This window comes from Manis pentadactyla, chromosome X (genome assembly GCF_030020395.1).
Source record: "Manis pentadactyla isolate mManPen7 chromosome X, mManPen7.hap1, whole genome shotgun sequence".
Taxonomy (NCBI): domain Eukaryota; kingdom Metazoa; phylum Chordata; class Mammalia; order Pholidota; family Manidae; genus Manis; species Manis pentadactyla.
Genome location: NC_080038.1, coordinates 121,502,280 through 121,530,098, shown reverse-complemented (window position 1 = coordinate 121,530,098; position 27,819 = coordinate 121,502,280). Strand labels below are relative to the sequence as shown.

General features: G+C 37.3%; 1 protein-coding gene across 2 annotated transcripts in view; it reads right to left on the bottom strand.

Annotated features, from left to right (window-relative positions):
- The window catches only part of TENM1 (teneurin transmembrane protein 1), a 735,522-nt gene that overhangs the window by 478,963 nt on the left and 228,740 nt on the right, over nt 1-27,819 (bottom strand). For both annotated transcript variants that reach the window (XM_036880853.2, XM_036880855.2), the window contains exon 3: nt 27,126-27,406. In XM_036880853.2, coding sequence (XP_036736748.2) covers nt 27,126-27,342 — 217 coding nt within the window. In that variant the 5' untranslated portion in view covers nt 27,343-27,406. The remainder of the gene's footprint in view (nt 1-27,125; nt 27,407-27,819) is intronic.

Genomic DNA, 27,819 nt, shown 5'->3' with positions numbered 1-27,819 from the left:
CATATATATATACTTGTAAGTCTGTATGTGTATATATGCATCTTTGTATATGTGGATCAAAGTGTGATGTGTGTGCATTTGTGCATATGTGCATATGTTTAATAGATTCTAACTGGGATTAGAAGTTTTTGACAGAGACTATACTATATTTTGATAAACATATAATACCTTGGGGATATGTCTGTCTACATCCTTTTTAATAGCTGCATAGTATTCCATTATATGGAAGAATTTTTTTTTTTAGCCAGTTCCTACTGATAGAGATTTAAGGTGATTCCATTTTGTTTTTGTCAGATATTACTACAACTGTCCCCCAAAGAGAGTGCATGGACTTGACTTACACAAAAGCGCCAAATGCATTATGGTTTAGAGTAATAAAATTGTAATTCTTACTCATATAATCAAGCATTCAGATGAGCTTCTTCTCAACTGGCTTAATGAACAAGCACTGTATGTTTCTTTCCTTTGATTTTGAATACACTGCTATTATTGTTGAGGCATAATTTGCTCTCTTTGCTAAATTTTTCCATTCATTTACTGAATTTGGTATTGTGAGGAGGGGAAGAAAGAGAAATGGTGTCATTCTTTGCTTTTGTATTCCCTTTTGCTTCCTGCCTATATTTTGTGAGGACCTGCTTTTTCCAGTGAGTATAATGCTAGAAGCAACAGTAACAGAACATGTAGGAAATCAATGGTGTAACTGAACAGTGTCAGTCTGGCGAAGGATAGGAGCAGTAGAAACAAAGAGCTATGAGACAACCAATAATTGAACTTCAAATAGTCAACTCTTTCATCTTTCCCCCAAAACACTGGTATGTTCAGTGGCAGAAAATGAGGACTTAGAAAGTAAGGGAACATGACCACAACCTTCTTTTGAAAGATTATATACCGAATGTCACCTTATAATGTTAAACAGGCTGTTTAATTGCAGGTACCAGTTATTGAAGGATTGCCTCACATTATTCCATTGTGAATGAAGGGGGAAATAACAACTGAGCAGAATCGAGTGTAATGCAATATCTCTGGGGATAAAATGCTCTCTTATAAACAGGTGGATAACTCAGAGGATTGAATTAATGCTTTGGGGCACCACATAGACTATGCATTCATAGTATACTTAACAATATCTGAAAATGAAAAAGTGACAGAATTATCTGGACGGGTCATCCATCTCTGAGTCTAATTCCCCATCCTAAAACTATATAGATCTTCTGGGACCTACAGTGGAGCTATATCCTGATAAACCCATCCTAAGTTGAAAACATTGTCAAGTCAAAAAGGAAATTAATACACCTGACCTCCCAGACGTCATAGCTTAGTCTAGCCTACCCTGAATGTGCTGAGCACACTTCCATTAGCCTACAGCTGGGTACAATCATCTAACACAAAGACTATTTTAGAATGAAGTGTTGAATATCTCATGTACTATATTAAATACTGAAAATGAAAAAGAGAATGGTCAGGTACAGAACACTTGGAAGTGTACCGGGTGTTCACCCTCGTGCCAGAGTGGCTGTCTGGGAGCTGTGGCTCACTGCCGCTGCTCAGCATCATGACAGGGCATCATCCCACATACTGCAAGCCCGGGAAAGATCCAAATTCAAAATCCGAAGTATGGTTTCCACAGAATGTGTATGGCTTTCACATCATCATAAAGTTGAAAAACTGTTAAGTTGAAACATCATTTAGTCAAGGACCATCCATACTAGATGATGTCCAACAGGTCTTCTAGTTCTGATTCTGATATTATAGACATAGTCAATAATCATACTGTATGCCATACAGATAGTCTGTGATCATAAAAATATTAAAATGTTCCTTTCCTGATTTGTCTTAAATCTGTTACTGAGACAATTTTTTTCTAATAAAAATAATCTGTAATGCCTTTTGCTCGTCTGTGCCTGGCTAGATATTACTTTTGAACTTAACTCAGATGTCATATCTTGTAAGAATCCTTCCCTGACCCTTCCAACTCCCTATTTGAATTAGATGTTCCTCCTACTGTTCTTATCACACTGGATTTTAAATTATCCATGTTTTTTCAGTCTCCTCATTAGATTATAATAAGCTTCTTATCAGCAGTGACTATGACCTTGTATTCCTAGTGCTTAGCACAATACTTGCCACACAGCAAAGATTCAATAGATGTTTGTTGAATTAATTAAAGCATGACAGACAAACCACTCTAGTCACTTATTTCCATGGTAGGAACTTCTGATCTTGGAAGATCATTCGCTAGTAAATGAAACCACCTATTTATATTCCTACATATCTAGTGCATATCTCAAAATAAAAATGTTTAAAACAGGATTCTTGATTTATAACCTGAAACACATTCATTTCTTAATCTTTCCCACATCAATCATTCCAGCTAGAAACCTGACTCATTCTTGATTCCTCCCTCTTCCTTTCCACTCAAATATAACCTGGAACAGAAAGTCTTATAGGTTCTACCTCTAAAATATATCTCTTTCTTTGTATTCTCCATTCACTATTCAAACAGCAGCCAAAATAATCTTTTAAACAGGTAAACCCCACTCATACCCCTGGTTAAAACTCATTGACATTTTCCCATTACCCTTAAGAGAAAGAGGATTGCCAACAAAGTCCTAGGTCTGGTGTGTTCCTATTTTCAGCTTTATCAAGGAGAACGTTTCCCCTCCCTCTCTGCATTACAGTCACATTGGTCTCCTTAAAGTTACTGAAACACACCGAATGCTTTCATGCCTTAAAGGCTTCACATATGCTGTTCCCCCTGCTAGGAGTGCTGTGTCTCTAGGTCTTCAAATGCCTGAACCTTTCTTACCCTTCTTATCTCAGTTTAAAGATTAATTCTTTAGTAAGGTTTTCCCTGAACACACAACGTATAGCCCTAGACTTATACTGCTATCTTCTAAAAATAGACTCTGTTGGTTACCTTCGTAGCATTGTTTAACGTCTATCTCCACTAATACACCACATGCTCAGTGAAGGCAGGGTCTATATTTGTTTCATTTTCCACAATACTCAGTACATATTACATTGCTTAGCACATAATAGGTGTTCTGTCTATATAAATATTTCTGGAATGTAATGCTAAGCAAAAGCATAATAGCAACTGACTGAGAGTACAAACAATAGTGACACTGTCAAGGGGGGGGTCAGCAATTTTAATAAATAGATTTTCAGTGGCTGGTCACAGTTTTTAAAATGTCATATAACTATTTGGCAGTTATTCACCATACGTCACCCATAAACACTGGCAAGAACCACTGAAAACATTCACCCAATTATTCATTTATTCATTCAACAAGTGACATAGTAATATGGAATCAATAGTGACTATGATAATCTATATATAGAGATACTGTTATCATAAATGGGTGGATCCAATTTAAAATACAATGGGACTCTCAGTTTGTTTTTATTTTTCTGGTAAGTTATATTTAAGTACCTTTAAACTCCACAGAGGTATGTGCTCATTCGTCTTGTCTAGGCTCCATACATGGAGAGTAGCATCCATAGACTTTATTTTATTTTTTATGGTTCCAAGAGTGCCTATTGCAATGCTCAGTGAACAAATGATGCTCATGTCAGTGCTTCTCCCTGTATTAACACATGCAGACCATGAGCTCTTCCATTACAAAACTTACACTAAGATTCAAATGGGAAAATTCCTTGAGAAAGGACAGAGAAAAATATAGATAAGAAGAAAAATCCTAAAGAGAATTGGAAAGGTAGTCAGTGATGATGGGCATAATCACATGATGGTGGGTACAATTAGTACTATGCAGCATCAGACACATATTCACATTCAACTGGGGGTGGATACTAGACTAAGCACCATACAACTAAGTTTGTTTATCCCTTCTAGTAGCTTATCATCCAAGATGCTGATTATATAATAAGGTACAGAAATAATTTGAAGGGCTATTAGTCATACCACCCCATACTGCAACTCAATGGGATATGTCACTGCAGTATATTATTTGTTATTGAACTTCCTTATTTTCATTTGCTGAGCTGATTTTCATCAATACTATTATAGCTTCTTTTTATTTATAGCTCCTATTAATCTTGACTGTGTATTGTCTGCATTAAAGAGTGGTCTGAAGTATTGCCATTAAAATGATTAACTTTTTTTCATTGAAATTTAGCCAAAATATTAAAGAAAATACATTGTGATATAACTCCATATTCATTGGTACAAAGAAAAACAGAATTTAATTCCACTTGTAAACAACCTGATCTCCATAATATAAAACACAAATACAATGTAAACCCATAAATGCTTGGACACATGTGCCATCCCCAAAATAGCACAGCAATGAGGTACTATTTGCCCAGAGAGAAAAAGCAAGATTTGGAAATTAACCTCCTAAACATAATAATACCCTTACAATTTCAGCTGAAGTTGAAATTATAAGGACAAATTCTGGTAATTCAAGCCATTTTCAATAAGAAAAGGGACTTTAGTAGAGGTGCCCTTGTTTTTTCTGCCTATGAGATGTCAAGGATCTGGTTTATTGAAACTGTTCAAATTTCAATTGGCTGTTTCAGTATCACATAAACATTGCCTAAAAATGATCTTTCAAAGAGCAAGCTTCTGATACGTGTAGATGACTACCACAATTTAGGGTTTCACAATAGTCACAGTAAATGATTTGCCTTTAGCAACTCCATCTACTTACATGTCAGGAGAGGCACATGGTTTAATAAATTTAAGTTGGATCTGAAATAGGAATTGCATAAGGATGAAAACAGTGAGAAATATGGTAAAATGGAAGAGCTATTTTTGAAATTTCTTTTCTTCCTGCAGAAGACTCTGAGAGTTTGTAGAATTACTGAAAAGGTTGGAAACTACATTTGTGGATTTCTTAGTGAACATAATCTTTCCACAGATCTCTGGCTAAATTGTAAAACTGCAGCATTCTGGTAAGTAATTGTATATACATCAATGCTCAAATGAAGGCATTCTGTAGAAGTTGTATGCACAATAAATCACCATCTGCACTTGGCCCTTGGAGTCTATTTGAATGCCCATTCAGTGCAAGGCAGCTGGCTAGATATGTCATTGATTTTCTTCTTCAGTGCCATCCCTGGGAAAAAAGCCAATGTCTAATAATGGAAAAGATCACAATTTTAAAAGGGAGTGGGGGGAAAGAGAGGGTATTTTGAACTCACATCAGCAAGTTCCTGGGAACTAGGTATATTAACAAGATATTCATGGACTTAGGCTGGATATAAGTAAATATATAAAAGCAAATATTCATCAGAATGAGGAAGAGTGTTCCAACACCCTTGACTAGGAAATCACACTCTGAAAATGGTATCCTACTTTTCTACCTATTCTATTGGACAGTCTCATGGCTATAAAACCTACTGTTCAGCTTTGACAAAGACCATAAGGCTGATGACCTCTTTCTAGTCTCCCAGTCTATCAGCCACTCCTAACTTCAGATCTTTGCTCTGGAGGTGCTGAATCCAGGATTAGTCATTTCAACTAGTCTTCCAGAAGCACTACTTCTCCCTTCTCCCCGATCTTTTCATTTGACCTGGCAATTCTGAAAGAGGTCTTATTTTCTACTGTTCCTGCCTATGGGCTGATAAGGGCACTCATATTACTGTGCTTAGTATCCCTTTTCTAGGACTATTGCCCTCCATCCAAATGGCTATTACAAGAACCACCATTTGGTTTCACTGGACCAACCACACAGGCCATTCCTGATTGTGGCCTACAGGGTCCTGTAGGGATCTGGCTATTGTTCACTTCTCTGACCTCATCTCACACAATCTCCCCTTCATTCACAAGATCCAGTCACAGTGGCCTTTTTTCTGTTAATTTACTATGCTAAGCTCATTCCTTACTCAGGGTTTTATACTTGTTCTCTGCTCAAATAATCATTACCAAGCTTTTCAAATAGCTGGCTTCTTCTTATTATCTAGATGTCAGCTATCCATACTTTCTTGATCATCTAGTCTGAAGTACACCCTACCATCAGTTACTCTTTCTTATAAGGCTACTGTACTTCAGAGAATATACCACTAGCCAGAAATATTTTGTTTATTATCAATTTCCTTTACTAGAATGTAAGGCCCCCAAAGTAGGGACCATGTCTGTGTCTTTTGCCACTGTCACCAACACCCACAATAAGACCCGGTACACTGTAAGCACCCAATAAATATTTGTTGAATGATGTCATGAATTGCCACAGTTGATCAGTTCATATATGAGCACCTGACCTGAGCTTTATCAGTCAAGGTACATCACAGATCCTACTCTTGGTCACAACTAAAGGATCCAGGAATGGACAACTGAACCACACAGAAATAATCAGAGTCCTTGCTTAGCAGTTTAGGACTTGGAGCCCATAGAATAGACTCCTTCTTTATCAGGGTGGCCAGAACTGTCAGAAGAGAAGCTCATAAACCCTTACCAGTCACATTTGTCACTGTGGAGAAAGCCTGTGTGCATAAAAGAAAATGAAGCTTAAATATAAACACCACAAGAAAGACTTAGAGACTATGCTGATAATAACTGGTTCATTAGATATGGTTGTTTCTGATGTCACTCACACCCGTGCCCTTCTGAAGCTTTCTATTTGAAACTTCCTTTCCTAAAATTCCCTGAACCAAAAAATTCTCCATTTTTGCTCAAGTTAAGTTTGAGTTGACTTTCTGTCAGTTACAACCAAGATCCTAACTGACACGTTAACCTTCCTTGCAACTCTAATACCACTTATTAGTCTGCTCTCTCTCTTAATTGTTCACTCTGCTAATATTTCTTACTCTACTCACAACCTTCTCTTACTGAATCTTGGCAAATGAAATTTTTTTCTACTTAACACAGAAAACAGTTATGAGACATCATGAACTCCTTCAATTATCCCTGCTTCTCTCATGTTTCAGAGACTAAAGCTTCAATCTGTATTCTAGGTCCCATTCTTTTAGGCTTTCTCCAGGACCTGGCTCTGTCAGATATTATCTCTCTTTCCTATTACTTAAAATTCTCCTTCTTCATTAGTCCTTTTCTCAGATTCTGTATTCATTCATTCATACTTCAAATATTTTTTCATTATCACTGTGGGAGGTACAGGGCTAGGCCAATTTATGCACTCAAGTATTTTTATCCATAAAACAAATAAACAAGAAAACAAAAATTCCTTCCTGGAACCTGTTGCCCCTTTCCTCGACTATCCTCTCCCTCCTCAGCAAACCATATTAAAAATGAATATTTAATGTTTCCACTTTTTTCCTTTCCACTTATTCCTCAACCCACTGGAATCTGTCTTCTGCCTCTAATATTATATTAAAAACTCTCCTGGTGAAGTCAGCAATGAACTCCTAACTGCCAAATCTGGTAAAGATTTTAGAATCTTTACTAGACCTTTCTTCAGATATGATTCTGTTATCCCCCTCTTTCTAGATTCCTTATTGTTTCTTGACTTCTGTAATACTACTTTCCTTGATTCTCCATCTAGTTCTTTAACTACTCAACATTGTTCTGTGCTTCTTTTCCTGCCAGTCCTTCAAATGTTGGTGTATACCATGATTTTGTCCACTACCTTCATTTTTCTGTGTTTTATTCACTATATGTGCTCTTCCTGTGTGATCCCATCTAATTTCATGTATCAGTTATGCATCAACAACCCCCACATCCATAGTCTAGCACCACTACCCCAAGTTTATATATCTAACTTCATATTAGGTATTTCTACTTGGAAAATCTAGAGTCCCTGAAAAGTCATGTTCAAAAGAGAACATTTTTTTTCCCCCTAAAACTCTGTGTTTCTTACTTCCCTACCTTGATTGTTAGCACCCCTCTTCACTGACTTACCAAAGAGGGAAACCTTCACTCTTTTCTCAACTTCAGTCAGCCACTAAATCCTACCAATTCTAATTTCTTTCTCATGTATGTCTCCTTTCCTTTATTCAGACATTCAGTGCCTAAGTTAAACCCATCACCATCTCTTTCTCTACATTAGTGGTATGGAATGTCTTCCTAACTGGTAACTTTTCAACCTCCCTTTTTACTCTTCTAGTGTGTCACCACATTACTAACAAAATCCCCAAAAGTTATGAAATCTTATCCAATGTAAAGGAATGTATTTAAAGCACACCAAAGCCCACTTTGAAGACTGTAACATTTTTCCCATTGGGTTCACAATGAATAGTTCAAAAATGCACCTTTGAATTTTTCAAAGTTATTTTGATATGGCCGTAATTAATTATGTAAGGAAGAAGTTTATTAATAGCAACTAGAAGTGACTGAATCCTGGTAATAGCACTGGACAGAGAGGTAAAAACTAGAGAAAAAGATATGGTAATGTAATTTAGAGGAGAATTAAATTCTTACGTGACTTCTTGTTAGCATTTGGATGTTGCTGGAGTTCAATCACTTCCTCTGAGCCATATCTACATGCAGATCAAGCCCAGTATTATGTGATTAGCATACGTTGGAAGTCATTTCTGTACTCTTATACCTCAACACAGGTATCATAAAGAAATATCACCAGTTTTATTATTTTTATTTCAAATAGAAGTCAGTCTTGTCATTTTCTAAGGTCAAATGAGGAATTATAAAGAAGAATCTCAGAAATGAGCATTTTAGTTTTAGGAGACTAAGGAAGATCAGGCAGGCCAGTGCCAAAAAGGAAATCATCACACAGAGGTACTGTTGATTGTCTTAGCAAATCTCCCTTTCCATTTTACTTTTCTTCCTTCGTTCAAAGATTCTCTCTAGAGGCAGAAGGGAGGGCCGTACATTTCCAACTATTTTTAGGACTTTGATTAACTGTGCCACAAGACCCCAGGTGACTATTAATATACTAGTAAAGGCAGTTAAAAGAAGACCTAAGGTCATTCAGTGAGTGAATGAAGCAAAATTGAAAGCACAAGTCTTGACCCAGTGATGTGATCTTTCTCGTAGACAATATAGTAGAGGCAATCCAAAAGGGGGCAAATGGGAATAAGAGACACTATCTGCACAAAAGGTTAGAAGACAAGGCTTCTCAGCATGGAATTCAGTATTAAAATGAAAAAACTTACCAAGTGAACTTTCAGTGCATCCGTTCTGTCTCAATAAAGCACAATCCTGGTATAACACAGCCCATAATTATAAGGCTACAGATGTACTGGAGAGAAAATCCTACACCTTTAAATAAAAGGTTCAGTAAGACAAAAGCCAAAATAAAAAAGCTACTGGTTATGCTTCCAAACACCAGCTTTACAAAGAGATGCTGTTGTATTTAACTTATGTCTGTGACCAAAAGGAAATTCTCAGAACAGTAAATGCTCCATAAATGCTTGCCCAATTGCATTATCTAATTGGCTACTGTCAATTTTTAAATGTTGAAGGAGCATTTGGAATTATACATTGCTTAGTTACAAGTACATCTCATCCAAAGAAGAGCAGAAGCGCATGCCATAGCTTACCAGGGTTTTTGCAAGAGGAGACAGACAGTCATAAGATTGCCGTTAATTATGTTTCCACTTCTCATGAATTGTTTACTTTTATTATTTACCTATGTCTTGAATGGTGTTGAAGCAAGCCATGTTAAGTCCCTTTGTCAACTGCCAGAAGTATAATTCTCCACAATTAATCAGTAAAAAGAGAATTAAGCGTTGCTTCTTTAGAATTAGGAAAAACCTGCTGCTGATAAATTGAATGCATTAAGAAATTAACATACCAGTAAATGATTGATCATTACAATTATCTGAATTTGCATTTCTAGAATTCTACTGAAAGAACTCAAAATCACTCTTCTAAGATATTTTTGGCCACATTCTCCAACTGGATAAAGTATACAGGAGATATGCTACTTGTTATGACAATTAGAAGTTTAAGCATTTTTTTTAAATGTTCACAACTGGACTTTAAATAAATTAATCCAATGTATTAAAATGGGGACTTCATACAAGGTTTTACCAGCTAATGTTTTTATCTGCCCTGATATACAAAGAGCAATTCATCAGTATGTCATGAATCACAAAGGAATGTAAGTCACCCAACTATTAGGCATCTTGATTTAAAAAACTGGAGGAAAGCAGACCGATTCAATGATAACTATTTGGCAATTGCAAGCATCTCTATATAGGTGGCCCATGAAAATACTACTGAGGAGTAAGTAGAGTAATGCTACCCAGAAACACTATTCTCAGTCAGAGCTAAAAACAATCACTTCTGTCTGACGATAAGTAATAATAAGGATTGATAATAGTAACTAATATTTACTGAGAGCTAATTACTTGCCAGACACTTTTCTAGTGGGCTTTCATTAATTCAATAAATATTTATCGGTTGCTTAATATGTTCCAGGCACTGTTGTAAGAACTGGAATTCAGTGAACAGAAAAAGTCCCTGCTCTCAGAGAACCTAATTCTAGTGGGGTAGATGAAAAATAAATGAGGAGAATAAAAATATAGTAATAACTACTAATAAATATATGTCATAGTATAGTAAGTGTAATATACATGGTAAACATAAATAAATAAAGTATGAATAAAATAAGTAAAATAGTATATCAGATGGTAATAAGTAAGGTGACCAAAATGGCTCAGAGGTCTCAGACAGTCCTGATTTATACCTATGGTCCTAGTGTGATTATTCTTAGTGTACCCTTTCACTCTCAAAAATGTCCCAGTTTGGACAAAACAGAAAACAGAAAAGGAGTATGTGGGGGAGCATTGTAACTTTCAATAGCATGGTCAGGAACTGCCTCATTGAGAAGGTGACATTTGAATAAGGACTTGCATCAGGTGAGAAACCAAGCCTGGTAGATATCAATGGAAAGAACACCCTGGGCAGCAATAATAGCAACTGCAAAGGCCCTGGGGCAGAAATATGGCTGTATCATTTGAGAAACATCATGGAGGCCAATGTGACTTTAGTTGGACAAATAAAGCAGCTAGTAGTAAGATGAGGTCATAAATGGAAAGGAGGACCACATTATGTACACTCCTGGGGTTCTGAGTGAGATGGAAGCCACTGCAGGTTCTGACTGGGGAGTGGGCATGGTCTGCCTCAGGTTTTAAAAGTATCATTCTGGCTACTGTATGCAGAATAAATTGTAGGGGTACAAGGGCAGAAGCAGTTAGATAGGTGCGAAGACTACTGTAAAAATCAAAGTGAGAAATTATGGCTTAGACCAGTGTAGTAGCAGAGGAAGCGGGAAGAATTAGTCAATTCTGAATATATTTTGATGGTAGAGATGACAAGGTTTGCTGACAAAATGGATGAGGTCAGGGGTCACACCAAAGTTTTTGATAAGAGGACCTGGAATGAATAGTTGCCATAATCTGAGATGGAGAAAGTTGAAAGGTGAGCAAGTTTTGGAGGCAGAATCAAGAGTCTGGTTTTGAATATTGTCTCAGGTTTGCTAGAAAGCAGAACTTGAGACAAAGGACTGTGTGCAGGGAGTGAACTTTGGGAAGTGACCTCCAAAACAGGAATGGAAGACCAGTAAAGGTGAAATAGAGAAGTAAGGAAAGTCAATCCAAGGGTGAGTTTTTGAGCTGGTTACAGCTATGGGCAACTGAAGTTTAATCTTATTGGGGTCCCCCAGAAGAAATTGTAAAATGCCTGGAAGATTGCTTAAACTCAGAAGAAGGAGGCATCCATGACTGGCTTTCTCTCTCTCTCATAGGTCAAGTGTTGTCCCATGGTGTATTAACGCTTTCGCATTCATGCCTCAGAATGGTTGAGTGAGTTGCTACAGGTATTCCACCCAGAGACAGTAGAAAGGGCAGGAAATGAGAGATACTCAGTGCACCTGAGAAGTGTGGTTAGTGTGGATATGCATGCAGCTGGTAGCTGCAGCAACAGCTGGAATACAAAAGATGGGATGAGAGAATGAGGTGAAGAACAAGAAGTATCCGATACAGATATGTTAGGTTTGAGATACTTATCAGTCACCCAAGTGGAGAAGAAAAATAGCCAGCTGGATATATGAATCTGAATTTGAGGAGAGAGTTGTGCCAGGTGGAGTTGGACATTGTTTTTGGCATATGAATGGTAGTAACATCATGAGATGGGACATGACCAAGGCAATGGGTGCACCAAAGAGAATGTTGCATGGCTGGGAAGATGAGGGAATCCAACAGAGAATCATAGCATGACTCAGAAGGAATGATCAGTGGGACGAGAGGAGAATCAGAACGTGATATCCTGCAAATAAAGTGAAGAGGAAGGAGTGATTAATGGTGTTGGATGCTGCTGGAAAGGTCAAGATGAGAATTAAGAATTAACCACTGAATTTAACAACATGGAGGCCTTGTGATCTTGACAAAAGCATTTGCTAAGGATGTCAAGGAACCCTGAGGCTTAGACATTAGAAAAGTTGGTAACCTAAATGTTGGATTTCCTGTAGATATTAGTAGAGGACAAAATAAAGACGACCATGATGCAACAATCAACACTGAAAAATGTCTGTCAATAGTCTGAAGATTGACAGACCACTTAACGCAGTAGAAGGAAGGAAAAAACAAAAGTTGAATAGTATGAATTTCAAAAGAAGAGAGGCTGTTAAACTGAAGGCCTTGGAATAAGTTGGTTATCAATGAGTGAATTACCTCTGGCTCAGTTAATTTAGGTAGTCAGTGGATGATGGTAGAGAGAATTAGGTCAAGAATTTCATCTTCATCCTAGATATCTATCTTTACAAAGAGAAGAACACTATCCTATGGCCATGACATATACTTTAGTCTCACAGAGACATCTTGCAAATGCTATTGGCCTGATACTAATCACAGTGGATTCCTAATATTTAAGTGTACAAGGCTCAGGAGATTGCCTTTTTTCTAGGAAAACCATACAGATATTTCTAATGGTAGGTAAGGAGCACTGCCTTCTATTACAGACACTTTTGAACATCAACTATTATATTTGAAGAATGACATTTTATATCCATAGTGTATTGATTAACAGCATGACCTTTAGTGTCCAGCAGCCATGTTCAAGTCTCAACTGGGCCACTTACTAGATATGTCATCTTGGGAAAGTTAAACCTCTCTGTAAGTCTCAGTTCTATCACCTGTAAACTGGGGATTATAAGTGTGTCTGAATGTCATAGGTTTGTTTTAAAGGTTAAATGAGATCATGCTTAGCACAGTGTCAGACACATAATAAATATTAGCTCTTACTATTCTTGAAAATGGGAAAGAATGAGGATTTATTTGCTGAAATACAATTGTTTGCAAGGTCCCACCCTGCTGTCTTTGTTGGTTTAGAAGCATTTCTCTGCAAAAGCTTTCAACTTTATTTTAAACTTGGGAACTCACCAGAGACTGATTTTCATTTTGTTTCAGCTGTTCAGAAGTCACCTATGAAGTTAAGCCTCTTATGTGGATTAAGTCAATGGCAATATTGATTTGAGCTTTTTATGAGCTACCAATTCTAGTTATACATAACCTTTCAAAGAAGAAAAAAAATTCCCCTAGAAGATTAGAAACTCCCATTCTCACTATCAGTAGGCTCAATTGTAAAATAATCCAGTGGATGCTTAGTTAGGAAGGCCATCAGGGTAACAAACCAGAGAGCAATATTTCCATTTATTCAAAGTACAGCACCAATGGAATGTGCCTCCTATATCCTACCAATGAAGGAAAGTGTACAGATTAATTTGTTCAATTTTTTAATAGTTCTTGAGCATTCCCAACATAACAGAACCATTAATATGAAGAGAATTTTGAATAAATAAAGGTGTGAAATGACAGTAACTGAATTCAAGTTGGATAATAAAACCTTTCAAATGCTGTGGCATGAAGGCAGTAGAAGGTGATGAAGAATCTGACATGATAAGACTCATCTGCTGTTGAAGGGTCACTAAAACTGCATCCTTGAAGTCAATGCCATCAGCAAGTATTAGAGGGAGTACACATTCTAATGCTAAACTACTTTTGATGGGATTTTCAGAGACCTACAGTGTAATAAAAGCCACAATGCTTTGGGCAGATTATAGCAGATTAAGACTTCTAATCCAATTGGTTAATATGCATGCCTACAATACTGAAAAAGATGGATGTTAGGAACTTGATTTTCATCTATGCTCTTTCAGGATTTAAAATTTTATTATCTGGCATTAATCATACCATTCTTATCACAGCCATTCTCAAAAAAGATTTCAGCTGAAAACCATTCTCTGGTGTTTCACAGCAGTTTAATTGGAGGTCTGACAACTATTGTCCTCAGGACAGGGCTAAAAAGTTTGTTAAGCCTCTTTCCACCCTTGCTCATCCATACAGTTAAGCCATAGAGCAAGTGCATGGGAATTTACAATCTTCAGTGAAATCAGACCAGCTGGTGTGGACATAGGATGCCTCCTTATTTCCATGCATAAAGTTCCACTTTGTTCATTTTCATGTTATTTCCAGTGACACCATTTCCTAGATCCTAAGAATGGGCAGGAAATCACTCTCTGAAAATGGCTATAATTGGCATTCTGTGAGTTGAAGGCACTGTGAAAGGATTTGACAATTGGGAATAATATTTGTGTCCCAGCAGTTTTCAAAATGATTTATGCATGCAATCTCAGTTGATCCTCTGCACCACAGTAAGGAAATATTATCTCCACTTTACATAAGAAGACACAAAACCTTGTAAAAGTTATCTTACTAAAAGAAAACACATTTTTGATCACTTACTATGTGGCAGAGTTTACAAGAGTAAGAAAGACACAGTCCTTGCCCTCAAGAAGTTGACAGTTTAATCGGAGAAATAAACAAGTTAAAAGTCAATTACAATTAAGGGTGATTGGTGCTGTGGTAGGAGTATGTGCAGAGACCCGTAGGCTTTTACAGGAGGGGCATCCAGTCAGGGCTGCATGTGATCTGAGGGCAGTGTCTAGATAGAGACTCAAAGGCAGAGAAGGACCTAGCCAGGTGAAGAGAGGAGGAGAGCAGGTTTATAACATTGCTTCAGTCACAAATGAAAGCTGGTGCAAATGAACCCAGGGTTATACCAACATTTGGAATCAACTGGAAGAATTTCATCAGGTCCCCAAAGCTTACAGAAATGAGGGACTGCACCTGTAAGGTTGGGTAAGTGGTAAAGCTGGATGGCGTGTACCACAAAGGAGCAGGTTTTTTGTTTTATTGGGGTTTGCCGGTTTTTAACAGAAGGATAAGGAGTTTGAGTGCTGCCGTGGTGACTGAGGTTAGTCGCATGTGGGACAGTGAATAGTAGGTCTGAGAGAGTGGCTGATGGAGAAACTGTGGCCTCCGGGAGAGTCAGGATTGAGGCAGGTTGTGTGGTGTGAGGATCCACCTCAGAGGACTGCAGGGGGAGGGGTGCCCAAGGCTTCCTTCCTTCAATTCCATTCATTCATTCCTTCCGGCAGAACTTCTTAACCACTTCCACTGTGAAGATACTGTGCTAGGTTTTAAGTAAAAAAGCAATTTGAACTCAAATTGCTGTTAGTTCGTGATTCTTTCTATTCTACCACCCTGAATAATTCATCCACAAATACATCAAAGATACTCAGTTTGTTAATTCAGTTTATAAATATGTGTTAAATGCCTGGCTGACTATGAGCACGTACTGCACTATGTGAAAGTGTCCAGTTATTGGTGACTGGTGTCTGGTTATATATGCTCCATGGTCTCCAAGGACAGGACAAAGGGAGAGGGCTTAAAATGCTAATGTGGAATTTTCCTGAAATACACTTAACAGTAAAATAAACATTGTCAAACACTAAAAAATGATAGAAATTTCTTGATGCCTTCAAAATTAGTCATCAACAGATACTTATGGAATGCTTCATCTGGAAAACAACGATTACTGAGTTGAACTTTGGTGAGACTTATGGGTATACAGCATGAAAAATTAGAATTGCTATGTGAACATAGCAATTTATCAACACACCACACTATCAATAGAGCTTGGTGATAGGACTGAAATAGAACCAAATTTCCTGTAATTTGTAGAGGGGTAGGTTTAGTGTGGTCCTGCCTGAAGGCATGTTCTCTGAAGGTCCTTGGCAGCCTTCTGATTCAATTTTAACTGCTTTGAACTTTGGTTCGAAACCTGAGTAATAAAAATTGTTTAATTGTGTTCCTTTTACAGCTTCTATTTTTTAAGCATTATTTTAGCAAAAGCTCAAATGTTTTACCAAGAGAATGATTTATAAGAGTCTGTTTAGCTGTTGAAAAGTAACTTCCTGATGGCACTCTTGCTCAATCTAGACATCCTGTAAGATTACAAATCCCAGGATGACTGCCCTTCATGGCATTCTTATGAAGGCAGGATTCTAACAAAATAGGCTCCAAACATTATATTGAAATGAAAATTTCAATCCCACAATGCATAAGTAAGTGCAAATACCAGTTGCAAATATACATTTTTAGATAATCTGATTAGTACAGTATAACCACAATTAACAAAAACCTAAATAATAGGGAGCCTCATTTCATTGGAGTATCTCCTTTTCCATGCACTAATGGCAGTTGGCATTGATAAGAACAAGACAAATAAAACATAAAACCACCTCCAAGCTTTCAGGTTCTTTACAACCACAAGAAGCCATGTTTCAATGGCTTCTACATCTACAGTCTAGTACAATACAAGTGGAAGTAATTTACCAGAATAATACCCTCCTGAATATACATAAAGTCTTAAGCCAATTCCGCATCTAAATTGAACTCTGCAAACTAAGGTGTGGAAAGAAGGAGCCGCACACATTTTAGAAAGCTTTTTGTCAGTGAATTTTAGGCTAACTGTTGTTAACAGCAAAAGGTTTTGAACTGACATTTGAATTTCACAATCATTTTTATCTAAACTTCTTTTTCATAGTATGGCAAAGACTACAAACCATTCAGACAAAGCATCATATACAAAAATTATCAAATGCCTTTCTATGAAACCTGAAAAAGACATATAGCAATCAAGGTGGCCAATCTTCTGATTTGAGCCTCTGACAAATTTAATTTACTGGAAGAGAATGCTAAGTGCTTTACATTTAATGAACTCATTTGTTCAATATATATTCATTGAAGACCTATTATATGTTAAATATTGTCCCAGGCTCTAAAGTTAATTCCTGAAGCATGGTGGTAGAAAGATGGCATAACCAGTCCAACTGTACTTTTAAGTCAGATTGATCAGATATGCCCCATGGTCCATTGACCAGATACACTGGCCTTGCCAGTCACAGTGTGGATTGGAAAGAACATGCAGAAGGATTGGACTTGGCTGTGTGTTACAGTTAGGATGCTTTAGAAATTATTGGTATATATGCAAGAGGACAAGAGGTAGTCTGAGGGAAACAACTGAGAAACACATAGCTTGCCAGCCACTAACACTTACCGGCCATACCTGGGGCTTAGAACAGTTGGGTGAGAAGTTACAGGAGAAGCAGGAGGCATAAGCATCCCTGTATGAATTTTAGATACTTTTCTATATAGCTTCTCATCTATTTCTCCTCTCCATTATTATATACAAGTATGTCTTAAGAAAATGCAATCAATAGAAAAAAAATGAGAGAGCAATTGTGTTAAAAATGGATCCACCTCATTGTTTCTTTGAATTATGTAACTAAATATATATAAATATAAAATTATAAAATATAAATTACTTATATAAATGACGGTGATCACAAAATATGTGACATACAAATGTGTATGAATACATCTAAAACATACAATAAAATCCTGCATTTCTTGTGACTCTCCCACTTTTCAAAACTACAGATTCCTTTTTTTCCAATTAGTGAAGGTGATTTCGGACCATATTTATTGATTAATTTGACACACATTAGCATTCAGCTAGGTTGTATGTCAATGTGATAATTTTTTAAAGTGTTCTTGAAACTCTGGACTTAAACCATGAATGAGGAGACATAATTGGACTTTAGTAGTGAAGCCTTGTAAATGTCTCCATTGAAGATAGAGAAATGGAGCTTAACTCAAACCTTTAAATTCTATGAAAGGTTTGGGTGTGTCCTTATTAATTTTTTTGTGCCTTTGAGCTCATTTCTAACTGCTTTTTTACATGACATAAAAGACACAAAGGGTCATTTGCTCAAACAGTTAAAGACTCAAGAGTAATAAAATTAAATCATGTGTTACAGGAATGATTGGCACCAAAATAGCACTGCATATGGTTCAGTTTATGCAGACAGGACAGCAGAATCCTCAGTTTGGGGTATAAAGGCTTCAAAATGAGAATATTTCCAAGGTTTCAGGGGATTCAAGATTTATCTTCTGTCACCTCTAGACCCTTTCAGAATTATAATGAGAAAGAAAAGTGTTGAAAATAAATAGAACTTATTTGTATATGGAGCTAGTTCTGCATCACAGATGACCAAAAAAAGCAGAATAACAGTTTTCTGACAGGACAATTTCCTGACAAGACACGTCTGGCATACCTCATAGTCACGCTTCTACAGATAATTAAAACTGCTTTTGACTGTTCACATGAATATAAAGCTCTTTTTTGAAATGCCAATTCCGAATCTTGCTCAAATCTTTGTAATAAGAGAGAATCAACATGTAACACAGATATAATCTTAACTCTATGAACTAAAACCCTTCAAGATGTCGCAGAGTTTCCCTATTATCTATTGAACCAAATCTATGCCCCCTCACTCCACTTCTTAGGTTTAGGAACTGTGTCCTCTTATATTTCACCAACCCCCCTTTCTCATCAGTCTTCAATAGTCTCTCTGCTTCAGCCAAGTTATATATCATGTTTGTCATTCAAATGATCTGATTTACCCTTGTCTGGTCTTTGTGTCAACCATGTAATAAATGAGGGAGGCCTGAAGAGTTAAAAGGAAAAGAACAAAGCTTTTTTCCCCAGTCTTCACATTCCCAGGGCTATACATTCCCTTTGCTCCTGCCCTGGAGCTGAAGCAATTCAAAGGGAGCTACCAAATTATATACCTAAAAGAAGATAGTTGCTTTGTTTCCCAGGGCACAGTCATCCATGTGACACTTTGCCAGGGAGCCAGTCTTCTCTTTCAGAAATTGTGTAGATCCTCAAAGGAAAAGCCTCATAATTCCACTGAGTAAAGAGTTATTTAAGAGGAGAACACCAGAATCATTCTCCATACTGTGGGGCAGTAATCTAGATTTAGGAAGAAGCATTACAGGGTTAAACAGTATTAAGCAAAGGTAGGATCAGGGATAGACAGTAGAAATGGAACGCATGTGCAGAGGCAAGAGATATTTTCAGACTGAGAGCAAAAGGCCATGTAGCCTCAGAAGCGGTAAGGCAGAAGAACTGAGAAACTGAGCCAGCTATTCCTGGATGAAGAATGCCTATCAACAAGAGAGAGACGGTCAAAGGTAAAACCACACTTGTGTAATATGCCTATAATTAGAGGTCACTGTGTATTGTTTCATAAAGTTAGTTTAAGAATCTATATAGAAAATTATTTCTATCAGATTTAGCCGTACTAGGTGAATCTTACCATTTGACAATGAATTGGTATCTAGAGAAGTGACGAATTGTGATTGACTGTGGCTACCTATAGTCATAGCTAACTGAGCAAAAGGAAAAGGCATGTTTTACAGGAATGATGACATTCAGAAGGATGCATGAAGATGCAGCTTCTATACTGCACCACTGTTAACTCCTCCTCCTTCTTTTTTCTACCTATCTTGCTCGCCTCCCTTCACCAAAACTGGGTCCAAACTTACCTATACAATATATATTTTTGCACACATCAGTGTAACTTGAAAACATCATTTGTATTTAGGGTATATTGTTCACATGTCTGTATCGGGAAATATTGACTCCCTTGTTGGAGACAAAATCTAGACCATCTGTGGATTTAGTACAGAGTGGAAAGCTTCCTAGATGGTGATGATAATAGTAAATCAAGGTGACATAATACTATAGCAAGCTGAAATTCAGGGGCTGAGTTTACTATTGGCAGCCCCCACCAACAGCTTCTCCTTGTAGCTTCTCTTTCTGGTGCTAAATCTTGGAAGATTTAAGTTGCATTAGCTAAAGGGACAGCAAATTCCCTTTGCAGAGAATCTTAGCCCAGGGTCCATGGATGTAGAGGGACTTCAAGGGCTTCCTGAACCCCTTGAAATGTATGGCAGATGGTCTGTGTACAGGCATTTTTTCTGAAAAGAAGACTCAGAGCTTTGATGAGATTCTCAGAGCATTTATAGTGTCCACTTTTCGGTCCCCAACTGTGAAGAAGCATTACTCTGAGAATTAGGAGACTGAAAGATTTTTAGAAAAATAGTATGATCTGATTTGTGTTTTACAAAGATCACTGGTAACAATATGGACAGGCTGGAGTTCCCCTTTTATTAGAAGAAACTTTAACACATGAAGTATGTATTCTATCTTCCTTAAATTGATTACAGAGTGGCACCCCAAAAATATAGAATTTCCAACTTCAGTTTGGCATTCAACACTGTTTGGAAACCATTTTTCCAAAATGAGAGTGAATATTTAAAACTTATAGCACAGTGTGGACATCATCTACTAGAGCTGTACCTAACAGTGTACTGGGAAGAATATAGGCTTTAGTCAGTCATGGATTTATATGTTAGCTCTGCTATTTATTCAAGCTTTGTAACTGTAAAATAGGCATCATAATGATGATCTCTACATCATAGAGTTATGATAAGGACTAAATAAAAACTACATGTGAACCCATTCAGTGGAGTACTTGACACACTGTGGCCAATACTATTTGTGATTAATATTCCCACATAGCCATCTTCAATCCTGTGTCTCCCGAGCTCCAGCTATGTATGTACAACTCCACCCTGACCTAGTCAAAAACCTCTCTCATCACTCATCTGACACTCTGGACTCAATCCACCCTTTCAGCAGATAACCTTGTCTCTTTACCCAAGACAATTGAGATCATCAGGACATGAACTTCAAGTATTGCCACTCCATTTCAGAACTTACTTCCTCTCCCAGAGGAAGCACTGAACCCTTTCAAAGCCATTCCTTCTCCCTGAGACCCTGAAACATTCTCCAATAGAGCCTTATTCCAGTCATTACATTTACTCTTTGAATCCTTGTGATTTGGCGTCTTCTCTATTATTACTGAAACAATTTACTCTAAGGCAGTGGATCTCCCTCTTGGATGCACACTGGAATCCCCTGCGGAGTTTGAAAAAAATATCTGGGTCCCACCCTGGAAATTCTGATTTAATTGGTCTGAGGAGCAGTCTTGGAACTGGGATTTGTAAAACTCCCCAGGTTATTTTAATGTCCAGCCCAGGTGAAGAATCTCTGGTCTAAAGTCAGCAAGGACCTTCTAAACTGCCTGTTTTACTGCCTTTTGTCAATTTTCACTCTACTTGTTGATTCTGAAGTGACTGACAATATTAGTCACATTTTCCTGCTGAAAAGTCCCCTCCCTTGGTTCATGTGATACCTCTTCCTTTCGATTATTCTCTGACATCTCAAGAACACCCCCTTTCTTCTTCCCACTATTTTAAATTCAGGTGTTTCTCAGCATATCATATTTGGCTCTATTTCTAACTGTATGTATTCTCACTGGATGATCTACTCCCACTGCTTCAGGAACCATCTATTTATAGATGACCCCAAATGCACATACACACACACACATGTGCATGGATGCACCATGTGTGCATGCACACCATTTCCTTGAACTCGGGATCTGAATTTAGAGCTGCCTATCTCTCTGCATAGTAGTTATGGTGGTGGGCTCTCAAGTCAGACTGCCTGGCTTCCAATCTCAAGTACTATTATTTACTATTTCTGCAATATTGGGCAAGTTACTTAACACCTCTGTGCTTTGCTTTAGCTTTACTTATCTATAAAATGGGAATAATAATAATTCCAACCTTATAGCATTATAGGAAAGATTAAATAACATAATCCATCTGAAGCGCCTCACTCAGTGCCTGGTGCTTAATAAATCTTAGATAGTTCTCTTCTAATCATTGTTATCGTTCCCTAAGAAGAGTACACGATTCTAGCTTCTAGAGTCCCATAGTACTTTACACATATCACTATAATAACATCAGTCATACTGCATCACTGTTGCTGGTTTATGTCTGCCATCCCAACTGTACTCTGAATTATTTGAGGGCAAAGACTTCTTCTTATTCATCTATATATCTTCAGAGTTTAACACAGAACTTGGCACAGATAAGCAGACCACAGATAGGAAATAGGTTTCATCTCTCGCCAACTCTAATTGATTGGCAAAGCTTGCAGGAGTGCTGCGTTGATGAGGCTGTGAGGCTGCAGCTGGGCTCAACAAGCAAGAGCACCATGATTTGATTAGGGATGTCTGCCATGGGACAGGTGGAGGGAGCAGTGGCACAAGTGCCATGGACATTCCATCCCAGTATTAGATTACTACATAAGCAAATGTTTATTGAATACATTTTCATAAACAAACGATACTGGCTGAAAGAGATGAGCCAGCTGGGCTCGTTGCCAAATAACTTGGTTTTCTCTTATAATCTAAGTTCTTTCTGGGCAATCATTATAGATTCTTATGCTAGAAACTTCTGACAACTAGAAGCATAACATGTTCACAGCAGAAAATTCATTACAGGTGATCAAATGCTGCTGAAAATTTCATTTTATAGGCCTTGCTATGTTGTATCATACATGCCATCTGTGATCTTTATGGAAATACAGATCCTGAGGCAAAGAGTTCTTTCAAGATTTTTGTAGTAACTATTAAGATTTAAGCAAACAATAGTTTATACTACTACTAACTGCTTGAAATAAGAATTGGGAAATACGCTTTTCAAATCCTGGCTTCTGTCTACTCCTTGAACCCACAAGTGGCAATGCTGCTTGCGGGATAAAGTGGTTTATTAGCCTGGGGCAAGAAGGGGAAATAATACTTGTGTCCATTTATTTTGGGAAGAATTTTGTCCCACCCAGCAAAGTATCTGGAACAGAGCTGACAGTAAATGAATGTTTGATGCATAAATGAGTGAATGAAAAAAAAAATGTATGGATGGATGGGTGGGTGGATGGAGGGACGTGGGATGACAGATAAACCTGGATTTATGTAATCTTAGTCAATAGAAATTGGCAGTTTTAAATTTTTCCACCAGATGGCGATAATGTGAGATTTAAACTTAGGTTGTAACATATAAACAGGAAACCAATCAACCAACCCACGAAAAACTGTATTAGGGAAAAGGGAGGCCACAAAAGAGCAGATTAAGAAATGAGAAACGGAATGTTTGTGTCAGCTCTAGTATGCCGGGAGTCAATGATCTTGTGGGAATTGTAATAGGTCATCACCCTACCTCTTTTTTATGATGCATGGGTGACTTTTCATTTGTAATTATTTCTCAGTAAAATGGTTATATTCAAAACTCATCTATCATGAAGATTATCGGGCAATTCTCATAACTGAAATTATTATCCTTGGTTTATATATCCATATACTTATATTTTCATTTGTCTTAGTACTAATTTCTTAGTTAATTGATGCCTCCCTTGGAAGTGAGGCTGCTTGAGAACAATTACTAGCCTGTGTGCCTCCAGGAAATCTACTCTGGGTATTTGATCTGCCAAAAATCACATAAACTAAGTTTGCCTAGGGCTCATTCATTCTGTTAGTTATGAATAATATTAGATTAGTGTCCACCCTTAATTCAAAATCTTTTGGAAAATAAGAAAATCCACTTTAGAATCCAGTACTCTGCATATAGTTGGGGGTGGGGCACGTGGGGAAGAATGCTTTCTGGGCAAATAAAGAATATGAAGATATTTGCAGATGGGATCAAGTATTTCCTCTTACTAGTATTTCCCCAAAATAGTCCCTGAACTGGATAACACAGTAACTTCCCTAAAAAGTGGAAACAGACAGACTCAGGAATATTTCATTATAAATTACATGTCATCTGTCCTTTTCTAAAGATAATCAGAATGGAAAGGTTTTTTAAATCTCTTTGTAAACCCCTGGTCACTGGAACATAAAGAGGCTGGCAAGGTTGTTGGGGAAGGAAATTAAGGGAAACTAACCTTTATTGAGTTCCCAAACACTTTCACACTTGAGATCACAATGAATCCTTACCACAACCTCTTAATGTAAGTATGGGAGGCAGTGTAGCAAAGTGCACAATAGAAGTTTGGAGCCATAGATGTAATTTCCAAACCCAATTCTCACCACTTCTTAGCTGCAGAAACTCTGGCAAGTTATTTCTCTCCAAACCTCAGCTATCTCATCTGTAAACTGGGGATAATATCTCATACCTCATAAGGTGTTTATGAGGAGCAAATGTAAAGCACCTAGCAGGAGGCCTGCAACACAGTAGGTACTATTCAAGATTTGCTATTATTATTATTGTTGTTACTTCTATTTTTATTATTGTGATTATGGTGGTGTTGGTGATGATGATAAAGTCAACTTTGCAGATGAGAAATAGGCTCAGAGAGTTCCAATAACTTTCTTAAGGCTGCACAGCCAATAAGCTTAAAAGCATCTAGCATAGTGTCCGGAACTACAGCAGGTGCTCCATCAAAATTATGTTTGCTTTCCTCCTTCTTGAATTAAAACTTAATGATTTTCTGATAATTTTATTCCTTAAAAATGTGAGTCAGGCTCAGCTCTAGCTAGGTTGATGCAAGACTAAATTATTTGTGAAAATTCTTTTCCTCTACTAATACATGGAGTAAAACAACAAAGAGTACTCTAGACCTCACAATAGAGATGATAATTGGGCCCACAGCTGTGCTTAATGTAAGATAATCCATTTCTGCCCCAGAGAAGTACATATTTTCCCTTCGAGGTGTCTCTAAAGATCAGTGAGTCAGTGGCAGACAAGAAGCTGAGTTTACAGGCTTTTACCTCCTGGATCTTTATACTTTAGTTTATATAAGTCAGTGTGCTGAAGGATGGTGCTAGCTAAAAGGTTAAATAGGTTGAAAATGTGTTTCTGTTGGTGAATGAATGATAGATTCAGGTTTTTTTCCTTGGCCTTTTTCTAGTCTCACTCTACACATTCTCCCTGGGTAACCTCTTCCATCCCCAAGGATCTCCTACTAAAAGACACTGATAAACTTAAATCTACTTCTATCAACAGTCCAGATCTTTCCCGGATTCCAGACATAAATTTCCAACTGCCTGATGGCAAAATACACATGGATGTCACCTAAGCATCTTCAGCTGAACATGTCCAGAAAGAAACTCATTCTCTTCCCTTCCAAACCCATGCCTCCTATTTTCTTTCTTGTCGTAAGTGGATCCCCATCTTCTCAGTTTCCCAGACTTGAAATCTTGACTGTTGTCTATTTCACCCTCGACAAATAATCAATTACCATGTCCCATCAACTCTACCATACTAATATGTCTTGAATATGTCTCTTCATCTCCACTGACAATAGTCAGTGTTCAGACTTTCATCACCATTCTTAGCTGGGGCTAATTAAGTTGCTCACAGATTGTCTGCCTGCATCCAATTTTTCCCAGTTGCAATCAATCTTCCATACTGCTGCCTATACATCTATAATTCTCTTCTCCACTTTTTATCCTAAAAATTATAATTCCTCATGAAATTATCCATCACTTAAAAGCTTTTTTTTAATGCTTAAAGAGAAAAAAAAAAGAACTAAAAATTGGGCACGCAAGACTTTGTGATGTGGCTTTAATGTACCTTACTTGAGCCATATTGAAATTTTCACCATTCCAGGCCTTTTCACAGCTTTATGCTTCTGAACCTGCTAATCTACCTCCAGGAATGTCCTTCTTCTAGTAAACTGTTATTCATATTTTGAGACTGAGATCAAATATCACCTTTCCATGGATCCTGATTCCCCTGTGTACTTCCATAGCATTTTATTTGTATGTATAAGCATTTACTACATTTAATTGCAATGATTTGCTTAATGTCTATTTTCTCCAACACATTATGAGTTTCCTATGAGCAGAAACTATCATAGTCATTTCCATCCCCAGCCTCTGACTCAAGGCTTGACACATGGTAAATGCTAATTAAAAGGTTATTGAGTAATAATATATCATTTAAAGAAAGGCTGAAATCATAGAAGACAAACTTCCTTTATCCCCAAATTAGTTTTGATCATAATGCTCAGAGACAAAGTATGAGGTTGTCTAGTTCTTCATAGTGACTTAGTACAAAATCACTCATATTTTTAGAATAAACCATTACTAAAAGTACATTCTTATTTAAATTCACATTGTATTAGGTCAAGCACTCTACACTCCAATCTTCCAATCCACAGCTCAAAACTGTAAGTTTATATTCCATTAAGACAACCTTACAGAGAAATATTTTAATGGGAACTACATACCTCTTATAGCATAATAGAGTCAAACAAATTCCCATCGGAAAACATTTTCCAATTGCCAGTTTAGAAGAATAAAATTATTTTATAATAAATTTACATTGTCTTTAGCTGAAAAAATAGAGGTTAAAATAAATTACTTGAAAAGGCAGATATAAAACTTTTACCGATTATGTTAAGACCTAAAAATTGAGTAATATGGTTAATATCATAAACATTTAATGTATATTTATGAATATCTTAAATCTTTGGCTCAATTTCAAGTTTTCCTAATGCAGGAATCCAATACTAATTAGAATGTAGGAGTTTTCGTTTGCCTTTTACATGGTCTGGGTGGGGCCTGAGAATCTGCTGGTCCAAGCTCCCTACTTCAAGAATCACTATCTAGATAATCAAATCTTTTTTTTGTCCAAAGGATCTGCTCTGCATTATGGTTGCAGTAGGAGGGGTCCCAACAAAGTCTTACTTTCTCTTAGGACTCTGATGAACAATGTTTTGGTATCTTGTTGATAGACTTTCTGGACCCTTGTTCGGTGGTCTCCCCCAACCTTTCAAAAGCTCTTTTAGAAGCCAGATATTTATTTGAGATGTTTGTCCTATATAGGCAATGGTTTGAAAAGCACTTAGTTGTTTACTTTCCATTTTACTATAAATAATTTATCCTTCCATCTGTAAATGGCTATTTGTAGGATTAGACAAATTGCGAATGCTCTGATAAGAGGCATGCATGATCCACAATAGGCACATGTAATCTACAACCTCAGCTGGATTGACATATGAAACAGATTCACTAAGCATATGTATGCAGTGCAGATTATTAACCAGTTAACATCAGCAAATTCGTTTTTGAAATGTAAGTTTACACACACAGCATTTCCTACTGAGAGACTACATTAGTTATAAAAATCCAGTAAGAACATACCTTGAGTAGACTTCTCTACTTCCTTCCTCTTCCTACTCTGGCTATTGTAATTCATCCTCAGCTCTTGGGTATACTCATGCAGAGTTTCTCTGGAGTTGTATGACTGCCTTGGTTTTCTTCCATCTTCACTCTCATCAGAAGAACTGGTATAAGCTAGATCCATTTCATGCTTGACTTTTGACAGAGGCTGGTAGGGTTTGCAGTCCGTTTGCTCCATCACTGATTAATCAAGCTCAGTTTCATGAAAAGAAGAGGAAGGAGCTCCTTTAATACAAGCAGTCCTGGAGGAGAGGGTAAAACACAAGCCTTCTTAGATTTGTCCTCTTGCAAGGAAATGCATCAGGCAGATTCACAACTGGTTCTGATAATATTATCAAAGGAGTGAAGCACAAGACAACCTAGATGGCAGAAAGCTAGCCGGAGGCAATAATAATGCTCTGTGTTACATGCATACATTGCCAAGCATTTAGGATGAGGCTGGCAGTTGCAGCATCTGAATATACTCAAGGTAAAAGAGGGACAGCCTTCCAAAATATTTGTACTGGAATGCAAATAAAGCACAACATTGTTCTATGGCGTGTGTGTGTTTTCAATGTTAGAGTCAGTGGTTAGATTAAAATACATTGTAAGATTTGAAAGTGGCCAGGAGCACAAATATTAACCTAGCACAGCTCACATTTGAAATGAAAACTGG